The 19,103-nt window shown below is 35.6% G+C and overlaps 2 protein-coding genes and 1 long non-coding RNA gene across 3 annotated transcripts in view; all 3 read left to right on the top strand.

Annotated features, from left to right (window-relative positions):
• Positions 1-281: 281 nt before the first annotated feature.
• On the top strand, positions 282-12,061 carry LOC114061669 (putative defense protein 3). The gene is made up of 10 exons (XM_027892364.1): positions 282-632; positions 3,351-3,546; positions 5,722-5,858; positions 6,142-6,233; positions 7,305-7,413; positions 8,057-8,083; positions 8,462-8,500; positions 9,274-9,318; positions 10,672-10,713; positions 11,969-12,061. The coding sequence occupies exons 1-10, from the start codon at positions 603-605 to the stop codon at positions 12,059-12,061; spliced, it is 810 nt and encodes a 269-aa protein (XP_027748165.1). The 5' UTR covers positions 282-602.
• An 838-nt stretch (positions 12,062-12,899) lies between these two features.
• On the top strand, positions 12,900-17,274 carry LOC114061655. Its single transcript, XR_003572174.1, has 6 exons — positions 12,900-12,935; positions 13,785-13,820; positions 14,942-14,980; positions 15,601-15,618; positions 16,183-16,218; positions 17,234-17,274. It is a non-coding gene; the product is annotated as an uncharacterized LOC114061655 (long non-coding RNA).
• Positions 17,275-17,979: 705 nt separating this feature from the next.
• Positions 17,980-19,103, top strand: part of LOC114061668 (loricrin-like) — a 38,357-nt gene continuing 37,233 nt past the window's right edge. Inside the window, exons 1-2 of the mRNA XM_027892363.1 lie at positions 17,980-18,045; positions 18,221-18,250. Coding sequence (XP_027748164.1) covers positions 17,980-18,045; positions 18,221-18,250 — 96 coding nt within the window. The remainder of the gene's footprint in view (positions 18,046-18,220; positions 18,251-19,103) is intronic.

Here is a 19,103-nt window from a genome sequence, read left to right as displayed (position 1 = left end):
GCTTCTGAAGAAGAAAAAAAAAGTTTTGAATGCAGGTCAGATGCAATAACTTCAGTTCCTTCCCACAAGGTACATAAGATGAAACAACCTCATTAATTCTTTGCTCTGAGAAAACGCTTGGCAGTACTACAGTGATTGGAATTTTCCATGTCTTTTCCAAGTGTAAGAAAAAAGTAAAAAAGTGAAAAACCAGCAGCAGAATACTCTCAGGTAACAGACTGATGTAAATATTTTACTGGAAGTGCTCAGGAAATATTAGTAAGGTGTTTTTTGTATAGCACAATTCTGTAGATTTTAGTCCCCATACTAGGTTAGGCTACCACCCCTCAGAGGCCCTTCCTATGCCAGATGCCTAGATAAAGGTCAGAGGGGGCGTGACTCACCCAAGAGGAGTGTGTTGTCACCACCAGCTCTGGGCAGGACAGTCCCACCTGTGGTGTCCCAATTTCCACGGCAGAGGCGCAGTTGGCCCGGATTGGCCGCGCTGGTTCCCCGCCCTGCCACGGATTGGCCAAGCCTTCCATCTCCTCTCTCTCATCTTCCTGGGACACCTGCACTGCCCGGCTGCAGCTCCTCCACACTGACCACAGAGGGACCGGAGGATGCCCACGCATCAACACTTGGTGGATAAGGTGTGTTGGTGGGGATGTGGTGGACAGGGTCACACTAACTGGGGATACTTATTCTCAAACGCTACAGAGTAAGTCTGTGGCTCATCAAGAGTGTCTAGGAGAAGAGAAGAAAGGAGAAAATACTTGTAAAGAATGTGATTAGAAAGGGGCATACAGCACTTAGTCTTAAACTGTTGGCAGGACTTGCCAGGACTGTGTTTTTCAAATTACAGAAAGGTTTTTATCCTGTTAATTAAATGCTTTACATTTAAAAGCTTTTAAAACAATTTTTGTCTCTATTCAGAAATTTGCCCAAGGCTCTGGAGGGGCAAACCACCAAAGTGTGTCTTTCTGAGTCCAGTAGACTTTGAATACAGTAGCTAAGTGTCACTCTGGGACTTAATTGTTGGCCTGAAGTCGTGTTAGACTAAATATGGAAGAGGATTCTTAAGTTAGCAACTCAGGTGATGATGATGGCCACGTAGATGAGGTCCACATAGACTCATAGGAAGAAAGGTTTGAATCTGTGATAAAAACTAATTAAATTTTTTCCATCAGATGAAGGAACTGGGGATAGAGTTAATTTTTCATAATTATACTCAATTAGAAGCTTTAAAATAATATTCCTATGCTTCTGTCTTACAAATATTCCCTATGCTTCTATTTTATAAATGTTTACTTTTTGTTTCTTTACATTTTTCATGGAGAAAAGGTAAATTTGTGATGCTAGATAACATGATTCCATCAAATATGTGTTGGAACTCCGAGCTCATGAAAGTTATTTTCTGCCTCAAGTCTGGACTTGGGATTTTGTAAGACACTGTATATCTTCCTCATCTAAAACCTAGTTCCAAAAGATGGCATGATGAGACTCTTAGGATACCTCTTGAACTGTTAAATCAGAGAGCTGATGCAAAGAGAAGGCATCTCAGCCATGTTTCAACTTGTTGTGCTTGTGTTTCTGGTTCTTTTCTAGCTAGAAAAAGAGGAAAGGATGTTTCAGACTGGTTTTCTTTTGTGGCAGAGAGCAGCTCCAGACAATTTTCCAGTCCTGGCTAAACTAAGGACTTTGTGCTTTGAAATAGAACATTTAATTAGAAACAGATTTTTTTTTCCGTCTCTCCATGAGTCAGAAAAGATTTCAACAACATATGGACAGGTTCATATTAAATCACTGTTTACCTCATCTGTTGATATAATAGCACCTACATGCTGTATTTAAAACTTAATTAGAGGTGGGCCATGTCAAAATCGTCACCAAAGATTGGATAACCACACCCAGCGTACTGATACCAAAACATAATGCTTACCAGGATCCCGTTGAAGTGACACTTTGATGAGACTTTGGAGAGGAACAGTCTACATCTGCTTTAAAGACACTTAAAGCTTTAAAGCTTATATCGCTTTCCTGATTGCTGCACTGACTGGTTGGGACACCATGCAAACCTTCCTCCTCCTCCTCCTCTTATAGGAAATTTTTCAACACTTCACAGTCACCTGTTTTATTATTTGCTGACTCAGTAGCTTTTTAAAATTTTGTTTAAGTTCAGAGTTAAGTACATGGGTGTTTGGAATTGTGTATTTTTCCCCTGCTTCCAGATGCTTCTGTTACTTATTTTACTAGCACATGCAAAACCAAATGGTCTTACACTTTCATGCACAAATTAAGACACACAGGTAGATGATACAAATTGAACATACCTCTTAAACAAATGGTGTTTGAAATGCTTTAGAAAATCTAAAGTAAATATCTCCATTCTTTGTTACTGTCTGTTGTGTCACACAAGGCAATCCTATAGCAGACAGCAATCATTAAATACTTCTTGTGATTTAACAGTTGTATCAGCATTTTTGTAGCTGGAACAGTGAGTTATTTGTAAGATGTAATGGCCTGGCAAATTACGTGGTGCCATGGTTAAATGTTTAGACTTTGGACATGGGCCATAAAATCTGATATTAAACAACTGAGAATACTATTGGGAAATGTTTCCTTTTTTTCTTGGAAACAGTTTACAATCAGTGTCAGTCCTACAAGTGAATTATAAAGAAAATACATCTTCCTTTCACAGACAGTCCTTGAAGGCTGGAACTGAGTCCTGCCTCTTATTTACAGTTTGTGAATTTCTCTACTGGGTATAGTTTATTCTTTGCCCATAAGAAACATGCTCTGGCAATTTAGTATTTTTAAATTGTTTAGAAGTTCCAGAGGACTTTGCAGTAGTCTATCGTTACCTCCTTCAAGAATCATTTGACTAGATTTCTTAACTATACCTTGGAACTGAGAGTAGGAAAAGCAGTCAAAAGAGAGTATGCTAATCATGGTTATATCTCCAGTTTGAGAGAACAAGGATTGCATCTTAGTTCTGGAATAACCAAGGCGCTGAGCTCAATCTGCCAATGCAACACTGAGGAACTTTGTTTAAAGACTTCTCTAGTTCAAAGGTGTAACGCAGCAGACATGGCTGTTAATGGATTGCTGTCATGTAACCAGAGAATTGAAAGTTCCATTAATAATTCAGTACTTTAAAATGAAATTTTTTGTGCCTCTCACTGCGCTGCTCTGCCAGTGTACAGAAGTATTTTACTTTAATATATTTTCTTCAAAATACATGAATGCAAAGCAAGCACAGCTTTCACGGCTCATTCTGTTTCCTGTCCTGGAGAAAAGCCAATATTTGTCAAACATGACAACTACTAAAAAGCAGTTACTATGAACTATCTTGTCTTTTTGTTCCACAGATGAAGAGACCCTCCTGCTTTGTTTTTTTGTTCTGTGGGGTATTTTTGCCTGGAATCCTCAGTTTTCCACAGACAAACACCTCAATCGATTGTGATTCTCTGCTACCAAACTATGAAGCTGAACCACAGACATCTGCACCACCATATATTATTGCTGTATCTTTTGATAACTTCGAGCCAGGAAATGAAGTCCAAGGTAAATAACCTCAATGACATAACACCTTTGTGTCTTCCAGAATTACCAGTCTTCATAAAAATTCCCCTATTTCCTTCTCAGTCTGGATAATTTACTTTTTAACTTCAATCTTGTTGATCTATACCTGATATATTATTATATTTTTAATGGTTTTATATATGTATGTATAACTCAAAATGTATTCTTTCTTTTTTCCAGCTAATAAATATCTCTTAACTTTATGCTGTAATTTGTGTGACAAAATTAAAATTAAATGGGACAGCTGGCCAAACTGGACTAATAATTAGTTGCTCATTAACCTTGTATTTGAGTATTTGCTGTCGGACCAGGCCTCTGCAATACAAAGGGATCTTACTCATTAGTTTTTCACATGCTGTCATCTTTGAGGAAAATAAAAATTTAGGACGCAGTATGAGACAACTCAGGAGTGAGACACTTTGAGTCATCCTTCTAAGAGCTGTATCCCAGATTTTATCAAATTGCAAGGGGTGGAGCTATTATGGTTTAAACCACCTTTTTATCTTCCTAATCCTAAATTGCTCTCTGGATGAGACACTTTATCAGCCTTGTTTCTCCACACTGTGATGCCATCCCATGGTGCTGTCACACTTCAAGTGACTTGTGAATGCTTCTTTTTCTGACCATTCATGCTAGAAGGGGCATGGAAGTGGGAGAGAGTTGTAACCTGTTACACGTCTGTTTTTGTATCTCAGAAGCTGAAGAAGAGCATTCATTATTCACTGAGTAGCTACTGTCTAGCTGGGATGCTGTTTTACTTGAGCCTTGTAGCACGAATGTGGCTTCCACAGAGAATGATACATAAGGGGAAAAGAATGGAGAAGCATCCGAGTCCTGTTATAGCTGCTATTCTTGGAAAAACATATGAATAGCTCCTTCAAGGATGGGAGAGTTTTTTGATTGCAGATAGCTACTTCTAAAATGGTATTGACAGAAAGATGGTGGGTTAAGTACATACAGACAGTTCTGTGGGGTAAAATGGAATTTATAATGAGAAAAATATTGAATCCCAGATGCTACTAGCCTTGCCTTTTATTCTCCTCCTTTTTTTTTTTTTTTTTTTTTTTTTTTTTTATTTTAACCATGCCTATTTTTACCACTACTTTTCTATGGTTTCAAATTATGAGCACCCAGTACCTGGTCTCAGGGAGCTGCGTTAGGTTGCCCTTCCATTGAATTTATTGCAGTTTGACCCGGGGCATTCCATGTGCCAACACTCTTATAGTCTCATCTCTGCTTGATTTAACACTGCATTCAAGTTCTGGATGTCATTGCTTCTGTGAGACCTGGGGAAAATTAGTGAATTAGGACTGAAAATTGATGACAAATTGGAAGGCTAATTATGCAGGTGTTTGGAAATGTTGCATTATCAGGGTAGGATTGGTCCTTGCCTTGACCTCTGTGTCATTCCAGTTCATCCCTCTTTATTTTTAATGAGTACACGTACCTTTGTGCATAAACCATTATTCTGATTTTATTTGCAAAAGTGCCTAATAATGGAATTAGCAGATCAAAGTTTTAGTAGACCATAACAAATTTGATTATGCCTTTTGAAGTTTAATTTCTGTTTGGATATAAATAAAACAGGAGACTGTTCTTTCCCATATTTTTCTGAGCTCCTTCAGTAACAGAAGTTGAATTAAATTGGGTAGCTCATATAATTATGAATTTTTTTTACTTAATATAGAACATGAAAGTGGAACTGTCTAGTTTCTCTCTTTCCAATCATAATACATTTTAATGAAAATGTGTCTGTGGTTCAGCCTTCAGAAAAAGTTAATCTTTTCTTTTAAAATAGAGCTGGAAAGAAAAGCAATTCTTTTTTTCCTGTAGATATTTTGACTTTGTAGGCCTAATTAGACAGAAAATAAATAAATAACCTTTTGTTCAGCAGGGCCACTCATCATTTGGTAGATCAGAATTCCTTTTAAAATTGTCAGTAAATCAAAAATTTCAAGTTTCTTTACACAGCAGCCCCTCTCCAAATTTTTTCCTTTATAGTCATTCTCCTTATAATTAAGAAAAAATTTTTAACTGGTTTTTAAAATTGTACATGTGCAGTCCTGTTCCTTGGAGTGAAGGAAATTAGATGTTACACATTTAGGAGGTTTTAGTTGCATATGAAACTTAAATTTCTCAAAATATCTCTTTTCACAGTGACTCTAGAAGCACTTAGAGAAGCTGGTTTTAAAGGATTTAATCTACAGGCTCGAGAAATAGATGGAGATACTCCTGTTGGTACTTTTAAAATTACAGATCCAAACACCAAAGGCTTGGAATGTCATAATATGACGGTATGTATTTGGTCTTTGGAATACTTTAAATTACTTTTAAATAATAGAAATAGTGAGAATTTTTTATATGGGAAAGCTACTTCATCAGAACGTTTAAAAAAATGAGACTTTTTCAAGAACTACATGTATCCTCTATCTGTGATATGAATCTAATGTACAAACTACCTGGCTTTTTTAGGAAGACATCAATGTTACCTGCTGTAGTAGAGACAGTTCCATTAATAATATAGGTCAAATCACTTTTTCATCTTACGTGATTATTTTTATTTATTTTTAATTGCAGAATTCAGCAATAAGTCATGCAAATTCAGATGTGAAACAGAAAGTTACAACAACGTGGATTGCTCCACCTGACGTTGGAGAGATTCAATTTCTGTAAATAATTATTTTTCTTTTTTATTTATTTTCTTCCCCAGAAATTTCATTTCTGTGGATTAATTTGAGATGGACCTGTGTTTCTGTTTCTGATGTTCTTGTCTGGCTGCCATCATGATTTTTTTCATAGTTTGTCATAACTTCCCACTATGTCTATTGAATAAAATGATTTCCATTTCAAGATATAGTGTAAAAGGTAAACACTGTCCTACAGATCTTAATATATGTAAATAATTCCATTAAGCACAGTGTTATTAATGGATCTTTGAGAAACCAGTTTTTACACTTTGACTTCTTTAATTACAACAGCAACAAAATGAATGTAACCGGTTCCCTTAATACATGAAGTGCAGGCTCTGCTCAGTTACACCTTTTTTCGTTTTGAACAGTGGAAGAATAGTAAATTGATGTAAATTCTTCTAATACAAGTTTGAAAATGAGTTTATGACTCATGAACTAAATGCTAAAACTCCTGAGAACAGTAAAAGACACATTTATCCTGCTTTTAATGCTACTTTTCTTGCAGATCTGAAGGTGGTAAAAGTACCACTTGATCTAAAAAAACCACACACTTGATGTAATTGGGAAATATCTAAATATTTGACAGCTTGAATTGTTTGAAGTGCAAATTTATGAAAGGGCCATCTTTGCCTTGCTTCATTGTATCTTGAGGAATACAAAGAACGGGCAAAAGAACACAAAGCCACAATTGCTTCCGCTCATTAATGCCATGAAAATCAATTCACCATCACTGATATAGATTGTTAGAATAGGAAAGAGTTGTGACAACTCAGGCATTTGAGTTGATACCCTTCACTGAGATCAGTGTTTCTTCAAACAGTGTCCATTCCTCTTCTGCTTGTTTCAGCATCGGGTTCATTTATCTTCAAAATTGTGTCAGATGACAATACAAGTCACTGGAAAAGTGTTCTGTGAAACTTATACTGTATACCCCTATAACCAAAATACACTGGATTTCTTGGCTGGGGGCAAGAGGGGAGGAGAGTTTATTGGTATTTTATACTGAAATATTTTGATAGAAAAAGAATTATTTTTTTGCTTTCTTTCTAGTGCAACTGTTGTTCAAAATCTAGACAATTTTTGGGTTGGAATTCAAAGCAAAACTCTCACACCTACACATTCTGAGTCAGTAAATGGGACACAAAAAAGGAAAAGGAAGGTATGTTTTGGTGTATTTGCATACTAGAAATTAATACAGTAAATTAAAGTGTCTTTGACTTGATACAAGACACGTATTTGTTGTCCTTAACTGATGGCCAAAATCATTACATGTTTTCAATAATTTTAATCTGCCTAATCCTCTTATTAAAATGAGGAAAATTACAGCAAATACTATTTTTCTCCCCCAGAAATACGAAAGGTAATAATCTAGTTATCAAAACAACCCATACCATAAAGAAAAAGAAAAGAAAATTGACCATAAGGAGAACTGTCCTGCAGTTCTGGGTACTGTACTGTTCTTAACTCCTGCCCCAGTCCCTGGGAACTATAGCTGTGCAGCATGGACTTAGGTTTGCTAAATGATCTTTAGGTTTGCTAAATATTTTTGCCAAGAATTATGCTTATATGAAACATATTAAACATGATTGGCAGCTTAAGTAAAGAAAGCCTGTTCAAAGCTACTGTATTGGTTCTTGACTGTAGCAGCGCTGATTTATGAACTTGTGATCTAGAAGAGTGAAAACCTGTCTCTAGTCTCACATTCACCAAAAGTATTTCCTGTTTTCTATAGTAAGATGTGCTTTTTTCTGCAGTAAATAATATGGAAATGCTTCCTCCTTTTTTCTTTTTCCCCCCAACAGCTTACGATCGAAATAGAATGTAACAAGGTAAGAGCAATTTTTCTTCAATTTCCCAATTTTTAGTTACCTCAGTTTTAGAATTCTTCTCCTCCTGGTCCACTTGTTTCATGCTTGCAGTGTGAAGATTATATTGTACCATTCAAATTACTTTCTTAGCAAGATCTCATTTATGCTTTCATTTTTTGTATTCAGTTTGAGGGTATTGTTATTTTTAATTAGTTAACATTAGTTCTCAGGTGAGATTCTTAAAGTGTGTAATGTATTATCAGCAATATATTGATTATATTGAACACTTGATTTCTTCATTCAGACTATGAATGTGAATTAGTTGATTTCCTGTTTAAAATAACTTGGTATTTGTACATCATTCAATAACCAGTAACTGGAACCTGTACTTTCTTACAGCGTGGAGGGACTTACACGACACAAGGCCGATGCATCATGGTAAATATCCTTTCTCTACAGACATTGACATGCTGCTAACTGCCCAAGATCTTAAGACCTGGTCAAAAACTGCTTCTAGTCACTTCTTTATCCCTCTTGTCACTCAATTTAATTTCCTTTTTGGCAATTCACCCTTGTTGATTAAAATCCAAAACCTTTTAAGTGGCTGTCAGGCATATCAGTTCCTTCTGCAGGTTCTCTCTAGCTAATCTGAAGTAACTTTCTAATAGAACTTTTCTTTTTCCTGTCCACTTTTTATTCCTAGTGGTTGCTTGCTGTTCAAGATCACTTATTCCAACAGCTCTAAAACTTCACCTTTTGCAAATCATGATCTAGATATAAAATATAACAATTTGATTTTTTTCCTCTGAAAACTATCAGTTGCAGCTCAGTGAAGAAGCCTCTTTTTCTTCTTTGCTTTTTTTGCAGCAAATATGTTAGTGAATACACAGTTACATCAGTCTGCTTTAGTCTACTTGTGGCACTGTGGGTTTCCCTCCTCAGTGATGGACAAAACTGTATGAAGTCTGATAAAAAAGGATGCAAACAGCAGAATTATGTTACTTATAACAGCTGGCTTGGTATAGTTTTAATTATTTGGCTTGAAAGATCTCTAAAATAATTTTGATAGTATCAGTTGGTGGAATGAAGTCTTAGGTAGTTACTTCTTGGGTTTTTCCTTTTCCCACCAAGTAGCACTTTCTTTCCTGAAAATCACTTACATAAAATAATTTGCCTACAAAATATTAAATACCATTTTGGTTTCTTTACAGGTTGGACCTTCAGGTTCTTCTCAGAGCAGCTATTCAGGCAGCCAGGTATGAGCCCTAAATTCCAGCTTTGTATGTTTTCCTTTAGTAACCTTGAATGACTAAAATGGTGTAACTACAGAGTAGAGGTGATTAAACACTGCACTGAAATATCTTCTCTGCTAGTTATCACAGAATTGCAGAGTTATTTATCCAGTAAACAGTATGTTCAGCACCTGGACTAAGTTCAATTACTTCACTCAATAGCTTGCTGTCAGTATTTTTACCTACAAGCTGCTTCACCACCTCTGATTTCACAATTTAATCATTTCTGTCAAACATTAACCTGACTCTTTTCAGGAAAAAAAAAAAATTCCTTCCATCTTCCTAGAAGTTGTCTACCTGTGTGTGCATCTGTGCATACAAACACAGTCACAAACCATTTATTTCATAGTTTTAGTGACATCTGGGATAATGAAAATGAAACTGTACCTATTCTTAATTCATCAGGCATTTTTCCTTTTTTTTTTCCGTCTTTTTTAATAGTCAAAATGAAAGATTTAAATATACTTGTGTTTCACTGTCTTTTCCACAAGAATTTGCAAAATTTCCCCCAGATATTCGTGCCTATATTAAAGCTCCAGTAACATCTGGATTATATTTGCAGTTGAAAATTTGGGGTCTAATCACTGTCTAGTTAGTCTTTTTAAACTTCTGGGGTATGTATTGTCTGCATTTTCACTTGACACTTCCACTTCATTGCTCATAGAAATATATCCTTGGCTTTTAGTTAATTATCTTCACTACATTACTGTCTACATGAATTTGCCTATTTACCCTTTAACTCTTAGTTGTTTTCTGGTATGCCTCCAGTTTCTTGAACCGAGCTTCTCAAGGATATATTTCTTACTACTTACTAGTAGTTATTAGTGAATAACCTAGTAATATTACATTTCTTCAGTCTTTACTACTTCTAACTGGAATTACCAGATAATGAGAAATACAAATTCTTTTGATGTATATGCTAAAAACTGATTTTCTGCAGATTATTTTTTTCATATATAATACATATTCTTTTCTAAGAGCCGAGTTTCTTATCTTGTCGCTAAGTAACCAGTTTTTAATTTTTTTAAAAACATGAACCATTTAGTAAAATTTTGAAAGGTTTCATGACCAATGACAGAGTTATATGGAAGTTATATGAAATCCAGATGATGACTAATGTCTTATGCTAAATTAGAATTGTTACAGGCAGTTGCCAGTGAACTGATAACCTCTGTGCTTGCTTATCCCTTGCTAGCACGTACACATTGCCAGCTGCACAGCTCTCTGTGCCATGAAAAGCAGAGTTTGTTGGTTTTTTTCTGTCTTTTCCCCCTTTTGTTTTCACATGGAAATAATTGACTTCTGCTTTTATTTCAGGGTGGAGTAGTCTACACAATAAGCAACAGTGGATGTGGCCCTGTAAGCACTATTCTTCCATTTACTCTTTTGTCCCCGGCATAACCATATTTACAGTAACTCCTAGCCCTCAGTGGCATTATTTAATATGACTGTTCATGTGGGAGTTCGTGTTGCAAACAGAAAATAATGAAGAGGAGAGATCTAGAGGATGAATATTACAGTTTATTCAATTATATTAAGTAGTTGGAAAACAGAGAAGTTAAAAAGTAAAATAGAAACATGTAGATTATAGAATCGTGAAAAAAAAAGGACCGCAAGGGGTTATCTGTGGCACTTACATTACACTCATTGTACGAGGTATCTGTTCTTCCTTCTGCTCAAGACAGGACTGGTTCTAGGTAGTTCCTCCTTGCAGAAGTGACCACGCAGACTTGTGCAAGAACTAAGGCTATTTCAGTTTCTCATTTCTCAGGCAGCAGAGATACCTGTGCAGCTATGAATCCTGGGCAGGTTAAGCCAGTCATCCAGAAATAGGTGAAAGATGCAACAGTGCAATGTAATGAATGTGCTGGATAGATCAAAGACTTACTTGAAACATTTTTATCAAGATAGTGACTAATCGTACGGATGCAAATACATATATAATTATTTTGTTTTCCTTTCAGCAGTTTCAAAATAAGGTTTTTATTTTTTAGTGAAAAATTTCTATTTAATCCAAACATTTCATCAAAGAAACAAAAAAAAAAAGTAAATGAAACTGTGTAAAAATGTAAAACAGTCACGTCATCAGTACTTGTAAAATATGAAATTAATTCATCACAATGTATATTGGGTTTTTGCAAAGAAAACAAAATTACAGGTTTTGAGACTTGATTGTAATAATAATAACAATTGAGGCTTATGTTAAAAAAGGAAGTATTTCTATTTATGCTGAAAGTTTACATTTGATAGTTTATTGACTATCTGTCAGGAAGATGTTAGCTTTCGTCTCTTTTGGGTTTCTCTGCTTCCTCATTTTCACATGCATGTGCATATGACATACATAGTATGTTTGAATTACGAGCTTTGTATAAAACCTTTATAATTTATTAAAGTCCTGTTTTAAAATGTTTCCCGGGTACCACTAGATAATCACTGACAGACAAAGGACTCATGTTCACACGTGGGTGTTCACACATTTATAGAGGAGACTACAATTCCCTCCTTATCATATATTCTTTACACAAGGATCAGTCAGAACTGAGGGTGTCTGAAGTGTGACTTTCCTTCTTAAGCAACTATAGATGAGAAATAACTGGTTTCTTTTTTTTCTCAGGGAGGTGCTGCTGGTACATACAGTCAACAAGCCTGCAGAGACGTAAGCTGGTTACAGATGTTTTTACTGATTGTCTCTTCCTATACTTCTTAACTCATCTCCTTATTGCAAATCACATTTGATTCTCTGTTGCAGAGCTACATTAGTCTTCCTAAATATAGCAAGGAAAAGTGTTAGTCTGAGGTATTATTCTGATCTTAAAAGCCAAAATTAAAAGGTGTTATATTATCAGTTCCTCAAAGCTAATCATTTATGTCATAAGGGCTACTCATCATCTATTACAAACACTTAATTTGTTAGCCTACTCAATGTCAGAATTCTTATTGTGTAATGCTTTTTATCACTCAGAGTAATTGTCTTTGGATATTGCATATCGTGCAGTACTATTTGGGGTTTTTTTACAATCTTAACTTATTAATCCAGTAATTCCTTAGTTAGTTGAGAAATTTCTATTGTTAATCTCATTTACTTCATTTTCCCATGAGAACAGGTTTATTTTAAAATCTGATATATTTCAAATTTTTAAAATTACAAAAGCAAGTAAAAATATTAATCAGAAGAGGAACATACACTCTAATGCCTGTCAGGAACTTAAACCCTAGCCAAGAAACTGCTTAATCATGTGCTCAACTTTAAATACATCATTAGTTATATTAGTTCCTAAACATTAAATATATTTTATCTTTGTTTAATATGTAAGTGTAAACTGCTTTTTTGATAGAGCAACAGTAATCCTATGACCATGTTAGAATTTGGGAAATTTTTACATCAGTTATCTTTAAGCAAATTCAGGATACTTTACTATTGCCCTAGATTTATTTCAAGCCTAGGTAAAATCAGCTTCATTTGAAGTGTACATCTAAGGATGACTTCTAGATATATTTAACAAATATTGGTATGAATTAATAACTGTTCTCTGTTTTTATTTCAGAGTGCATCCTCATCCAGTGGTATTTCCTATGGCCAGGTAACTCCATGTTTTCCAACATGTTTTCAGTTTCCTAAGGTATTCAGAAGCTTAGCAGTTATGCCCAACTTCTACCAAACAATAATTAAATTTATGGAAGGAGATAAAGATGAACTGTCTTCAAATGGTTCAGTAACATTATCTGAAAACAACTTCAGCAGATGAATTATGTTTGGTGTTATGTTGTTTTATCTACTTTGTTAGAAGTTATTTAGTTCTGTTTTGCACCAAAACTCAATTATATTTATTCTGAAAATGCACACCAGTTACTTTTGTTATGATTTTCCAGAAGTCAGTGCTTTCTTTGATAGTTACTAAGATTTAAAGGCATTTTTTTCTGGCTTTTGCCTATGCAATTGTACATACTGGTTAATGAAGTGGAAAACTTCACTACACATTATTTTGTGCTTCATTTAAAACATTTACCTTCTGATGGTATATTCCATTTTTTCCAGGTGCTGTTGCAATTGCAGGGTTTTTAATTTTGAGGGGATTAATTTTGGGCTGTTTTCCTTTTTGAAGAAGGTAGAAGAGCTTAATTTTTTTTTTTTCTAACAATTATATAAACAAACTTCCAATTTTATATGAAAGGAAACATTTGCAGCTTTTATACAGTGCTCTATAAAACTAGCAAAATAATTTGGTGTTTAGCAAAAAAAATCAAGCTACTGGATTTATTTCAGTTGTTCATTTAGTAATTGCCAATACATTCATATCGTTCTTCAGAATCTTATTTTGTTTGGTGCTTCAAGGGAATCATGTTAGCTAAACATTCTTGTGGAAAATAGTGCTGTAGTTAACGTGCCATACATTTACCTAAGCAAAAAATGGATTCTGTATTCTTTACAGTCTGTCCCTTCAAGCAGCTCTGATTCCAGTAAGAAGGTAAGCTCTCCTTGTGAAAGGGAAAACTCTTGCAGTTATAACTTGTCATGACTCCCCTTACTTCAGTTAGGATTTGTCAAGGTTTTAACCTTGATTGATTCATATGATTTGATTTGTTTTGGTACTTAGAAGTCTTACACTAACTAGCTGTGCTGTGGTGGCTCTTGCTGATAGCTGATTCAACTGTATATAAAATACATGTTTCTTTTGAAAAAGTTAGGATAGCAATTGTGATGTAGTTAGGATTTTTAAGTATATAGATTATGTAGTTATTATTCATTTAGGGGTTGAGAATAAGTGTGGCTCAGAGAAAGAGAAATCAATAGAATTAATTTTATTGTTGAATTTGACTCATATTTAAATGGACTCTTCCTCTCAGTTCAGTCCCCAGGAAGCTCAGTGCTAATACTATGGTGTGTTCAGTAAACACAAAGTGGACCAATTCATGTCCACACAGCTGTTTTTATCCATTTTAATTTACCATTGTTTTAAGAATTTAAAACATACTTTGCAATTATTTTTTAATAATTCTTCCTGTTCTATAGCAGAATTCTTTACTCGAGAGCACCAACTCTCCTTTTCCTTTTCATATCAATGGATAATACAAACTGTTTCCAGTTTGAAAAAAAAAAAAAAAAAAAAAAAAGAAGGTGGCGAGAACTTCTAGTGAGAAAACATTAACACCTCAATGTGTTTGCATTTTGCTTCATTTTTTAAAAATAAACTCAATATCAAGTCTTTTTTTTTTAGCATAATATTGAACACCAACAAAATAAATTAATCTTCTGGTTTGGGGTGGAAAGTTGAAGATCAACAAGTACATACAGTACAGGCCAATGTATGTTGTACAATACATGAAATCCTGCTTCTGCCTCTACAGCTGAGTCATTATGTGGTTGGGAGCAAGTCTTTTATTTCTTTATAGTCTTGTGTAAACCATGTATACATAGATATTCTTCTTTGCTTGGTAATGGGTGTTAAATTTTTTTATAAAAGTGATCATCCACAGCATTATTATCAGTTTGTAACTATAGAGATTTCAATATTCTTCATTTTTCTAACATTTAACAATTTAAATAGTCACTATGATGAGTAAACAGCTTCCTCTGATTTCTCCACAGGTAGTGGTCGTTGCCAACAGCAACCCTTTTCCACCTGTGGTAAGCAGTTTTTCTTTATAATATTGAGGATTCTGACTCAAAAAGCTTTCAAATATCTACATTTTTAATTTTTCAGAAAGGCTCCTGGTGTATGGAGATAATTATTTGGCAGGCAGAGTTTACCCTCTGTGCATAATTATCTTCAGGGAAAGCCAGTTATAAGTTAGGTATAAATCTCGTGGTTCTGTGATTGCTGTTTGTACTTGCAGAGAGACTGGATTAGCTGCAGATTCCAGGTCTCTCAATGCATTCAGTCTCTGTGTTCCTGAATAGTTTTTGTTTCTATTGGAATTTTCTTTTGTAAATTCACTTCCATTCTAATTTTTAAACTATTAAATTTCCACTGTGCTTATTTGGAACTCATAAGTCAGTTGAAACTCAGTTTAGCCTTTAGGAGTTTAAAGTGAGTTGGTATGATGTAGTATCTTATAGGTGCTAAATTTGTAATGGAACATGTTTTTCCGACCTGAATGAAGATTGAGATGCATTTGTTCTACCCTATCCTTTTAATATCGTTCTTTCACATTTGGCTGAGCCCTTTTTCCCTTTCTCTGCTGCAATGTTCTGTTTGGACAAGCCCTCATGCACAATAAGTAAAAATTGTTTTGTTTCACTTGCAGCGTCATACCTTCCCCCAGGTAAGCATACTTTTTTCCTATTATCTCCATATTAGTGCTATAGTTCTTATGGAATCAAGCCAGTTTCTCAGGATGGTGTGTTATGCCTTTGCATTTGTCCCTCATGCCCCAAAACTCAGCAAACAAATGGCTGGGTGAGGAATCGGATTTGCATGCGTGGTGATGTATGTCTGATGCAGATAACAGTGAGAGAGCTGCAGTGATGGTGGTGTCTTAGCTTCACTCACCACATTTGGAACAGCCAAGCTGAGTGCTAGTGCAAAAAAGGCATGGCCTGTGCTCTGCTGCTCCCCAGACAAGTTGTAACAGAAGCAGATGTAAGTGTAGAAAATTACTTCGTAGGGCCAGTCTGCCAGCCCAGGCTTTCAGAGCTGAGAATAAACTAGTTCAATGCCGGGTGATAAAAACTGGTATTCAATACATCACACATATGACCTTTCCCTTTATTTTCACAAACTAAATGGTATATATAAATTTACTATTTTCTGTTCCAGTGCATTGCATTCAAACAAGACAATTAAATGTGCTGTATTATGTTTTTTTGTTTCTGAATTTTTTTTTCAGAGTTTGGGAAGTTCTGCTACAAGGATCATAGTACAGGTAGACATTTCTTCTCCATTACACTTGAGTTTTAAATGAAACTTTGTCTCAGTAAACTAAGTAATTATTCCTCTCTTAGAGAAGAAATAAGTGTGGATAATTTAGATATAACTACAGTGGTGGAGTAGGATGTTTTTGAGCCTACAGTAAAGTGGATATCTTACTTGGGTGCTGATTAAAGACCACTGCAGCTGGGTTTTTTCTGGGTCCTTTGCAATTTTAACCTACATTCAACTCTTAATGGTTTAGGCTTCCCTTCCTTTGTATGCCAGTCTGTTAGACTGCAGCAAATTCTCACTTTCCCTGAAAGATCAGTGGCAGGTTATCCCAGATGATATTTGTCTTTTGAAAATCCCTGCTTTCAAAATGTACAGCATTATATTCTTTCATGAGTAGTGATGAATGCTGGCAGAGAAAGGAATAAAATTTCCTTATTATTTTATTTCTGAATATAAATGTACAGTGTTTTGATTACAAATATTAACTGTCTTCAATATGTAGATATAAATTATATTTGATTCTGCTCATAATCCACATACTTCATGGGAATCAAAATATTTTCTGCAGTGACTTTTCCTTTGGTTTAATTGTAACCATGGCTTTTTCAATTCATGTTTTGACAAAGCCTTTGTCAGAATTTTGTTGTGCTTAGTCATGAAAATTCAGTCATAATATTAATACAAAGGATATGAGTTTAATGGTTTGTGTGCTACCACTGAAGGGCAGAATTATTAAAACTCACTTGAAATACCTCAATATGACACAATGATGTATTATACAATGAATTTTCTTTAAGAAGATTTATATCAAAGTATATAAATACTTTTAGCACTTTATTTGTGAAGGATCTTTATATACGTTTTGTATCACATGGAGATAGCATCAAGTAAGAAAAGGTGTAATGAACTCTGTGTGACTGTCAAACTGCCTAGTAGATAAAAGGATAGAGTTGCTTCTTGAAATGCCTTAGTACATAATTCCTCTTAAAAATAAGTAACTTTTTTTTCCAATGTAGAGTGGACAAAGGCAGCAAAGCAGCAGCAGCAGCAGCATTTACACTCAGGTAAATGAACTCAAAGGAGGCTACAAATATTCCTCTATACTTCACTGAAACAAAGCCAGCGCAACTCAGAAATAAATTATTTTCCGCATTTTAAAATTTAATTCACAGGGTGCAGATATTTCTATTTCTCTTACTTTTGTTCATAAAATTATCATCTGGTATTGATGTTCAACTAATTTGTTCAGAATGCTCACAAATGTATTTCCCTGTGTGATAGGTTGAATTGAAATGACTGAATTCCACTTAGTGTGTTTGTTCTCTGAAAGGAGCACAAAGCTCATGGCACTAAGGAAAAGTGATGCTAGGCTCATTACCACACCATCAGTCCCATACTGGTAGATTCAGATTCTAAGCATGTTAGACCTCATATTGCAAAAGACATAAAGGGTAGTTGCTTACTCACATCAAGAATAAGGAAGAATCATAATCATGGACTGATGTGCAATGTCTTTCAGCATTACTTAAAGCTATAAAGCTACATACGAGAAAAACAAGTGTGTGAATTCCACAAATACTAACATAATGTCATCACAAATTGTTGCAAACTAAAACTTGAGACTATTATAGTATGAACTGAAGTATGAAGGTTCTTCAAGACTTCTACCTTTTGTGGAGCAGGGGGTAGGAGGGAGGCAAATGTCTGTCAATATTGTCTGTAGCACTACATGTAATCAGAAAAACTATTCACAAGGGTAGGTATGACCTGTAGGGAGCAGGGCAGTACTGAAGACCAAAAATACTCAAGGTTGGCAGCCTGCATCTCGGTTTGAGTTACGGCTTTTGCTACAAGTAAGACAATCTGCAGCCCAGCTGCCAGCATACTGCTGTCTCCTTTGTGCTTTTTGAGAACCTCCCCATGCAGCTGTATTTTCATAAACATTATGCTCTTTAAAGAAGCCTCTTTGTCATGGTGATAACTACCTTCTCTTTTTTTTGAAGGGTTCCCAAGGCAGCCAGTCCTATGGCCAGGTGAGGCTCTTTTTCTGAACTGCACTGTAGGAGTCTGTCTGGTAAATGGACTTTGGGGTGTGGGTGGGTCTTTTTCCTTCTTGGTGTTGCCAAGTCATCCTTGATTTTGTTTTGCACCACTGAAATACCATGAAGGAAAAAGAACAAAATGCAGAGGAACTTCTACTGGAATTGGTCTTTTCTGTTGCATCTTTGCTGAGAGTACACAGCTCTGTCTGCAAATGATTTCTTGCCTTTCTTGCAGGGCTACAGACCTCAGGGTGGCAGTTCCTATGGCCAGGTAAGTGTCAATCAGTCACCAGTCAGAATGCAGCCTTTGAGAAATGGAGAGCCATGGCACAGCAAAAGCACTTAGCAATCCCTCAGAAGTTGATCTTTAAAGCACATTGTCTCTGAAAGTGTGTGTTATCCATGTACTACTTATTTATCTGGAATCCCAGCGTGTGAAATCATGGCACTCAGCACCCTCGTGAGAGCCAGGAGCATGTCCTGCTCCTCATACTGCCCTGCACAGCTTTAGGAAGCAGTTGCTTCCTTTCCCTAATGCAGGTGGAGTTCCGTAGCAAAAGGCAAGTAACCAAATTATGTCCTTGTCCTAGGGTGGGCCAAGTTTCTCAGGCAGCAGCAGTTCTTATGGCCAGGTAAGCAAACTAAATGTTCCGTAGGAAGTTCTTGACTGCTGTCTCTGTGACCAGAATGACTGGCAGATTTTGGAGAGTGATGTTTCCCTTGGCAGTCTGCATCTTGATTTGAGTCATGGCTTCTGCAGCCCAGCTGCCAGCATACTGCTGTCTCCTTTGTGTTTTTTGAGAACTCCCCAAGCAGCTGTATTTTCATAAACATTATGCTCTTT

This window comes from Empidonax traillii, unplaced genomic scaffold (genome assembly GCF_003031625.1).
Source record: "Empidonax traillii isolate 1590-97213 ecotype Southwest subspecies unplaced genomic scaffold, ASM303162v1 scaffold347:size1123457, whole genome shotgun sequence".
Classification (NCBI taxonomy): Eukaryota; Metazoa; Chordata; class Aves; order Passeriformes; family Tyrannidae; genus Empidonax; species Empidonax traillii.
This window is presented reverse-complemented; position numbering and strand designations above follow the sequence as displayed.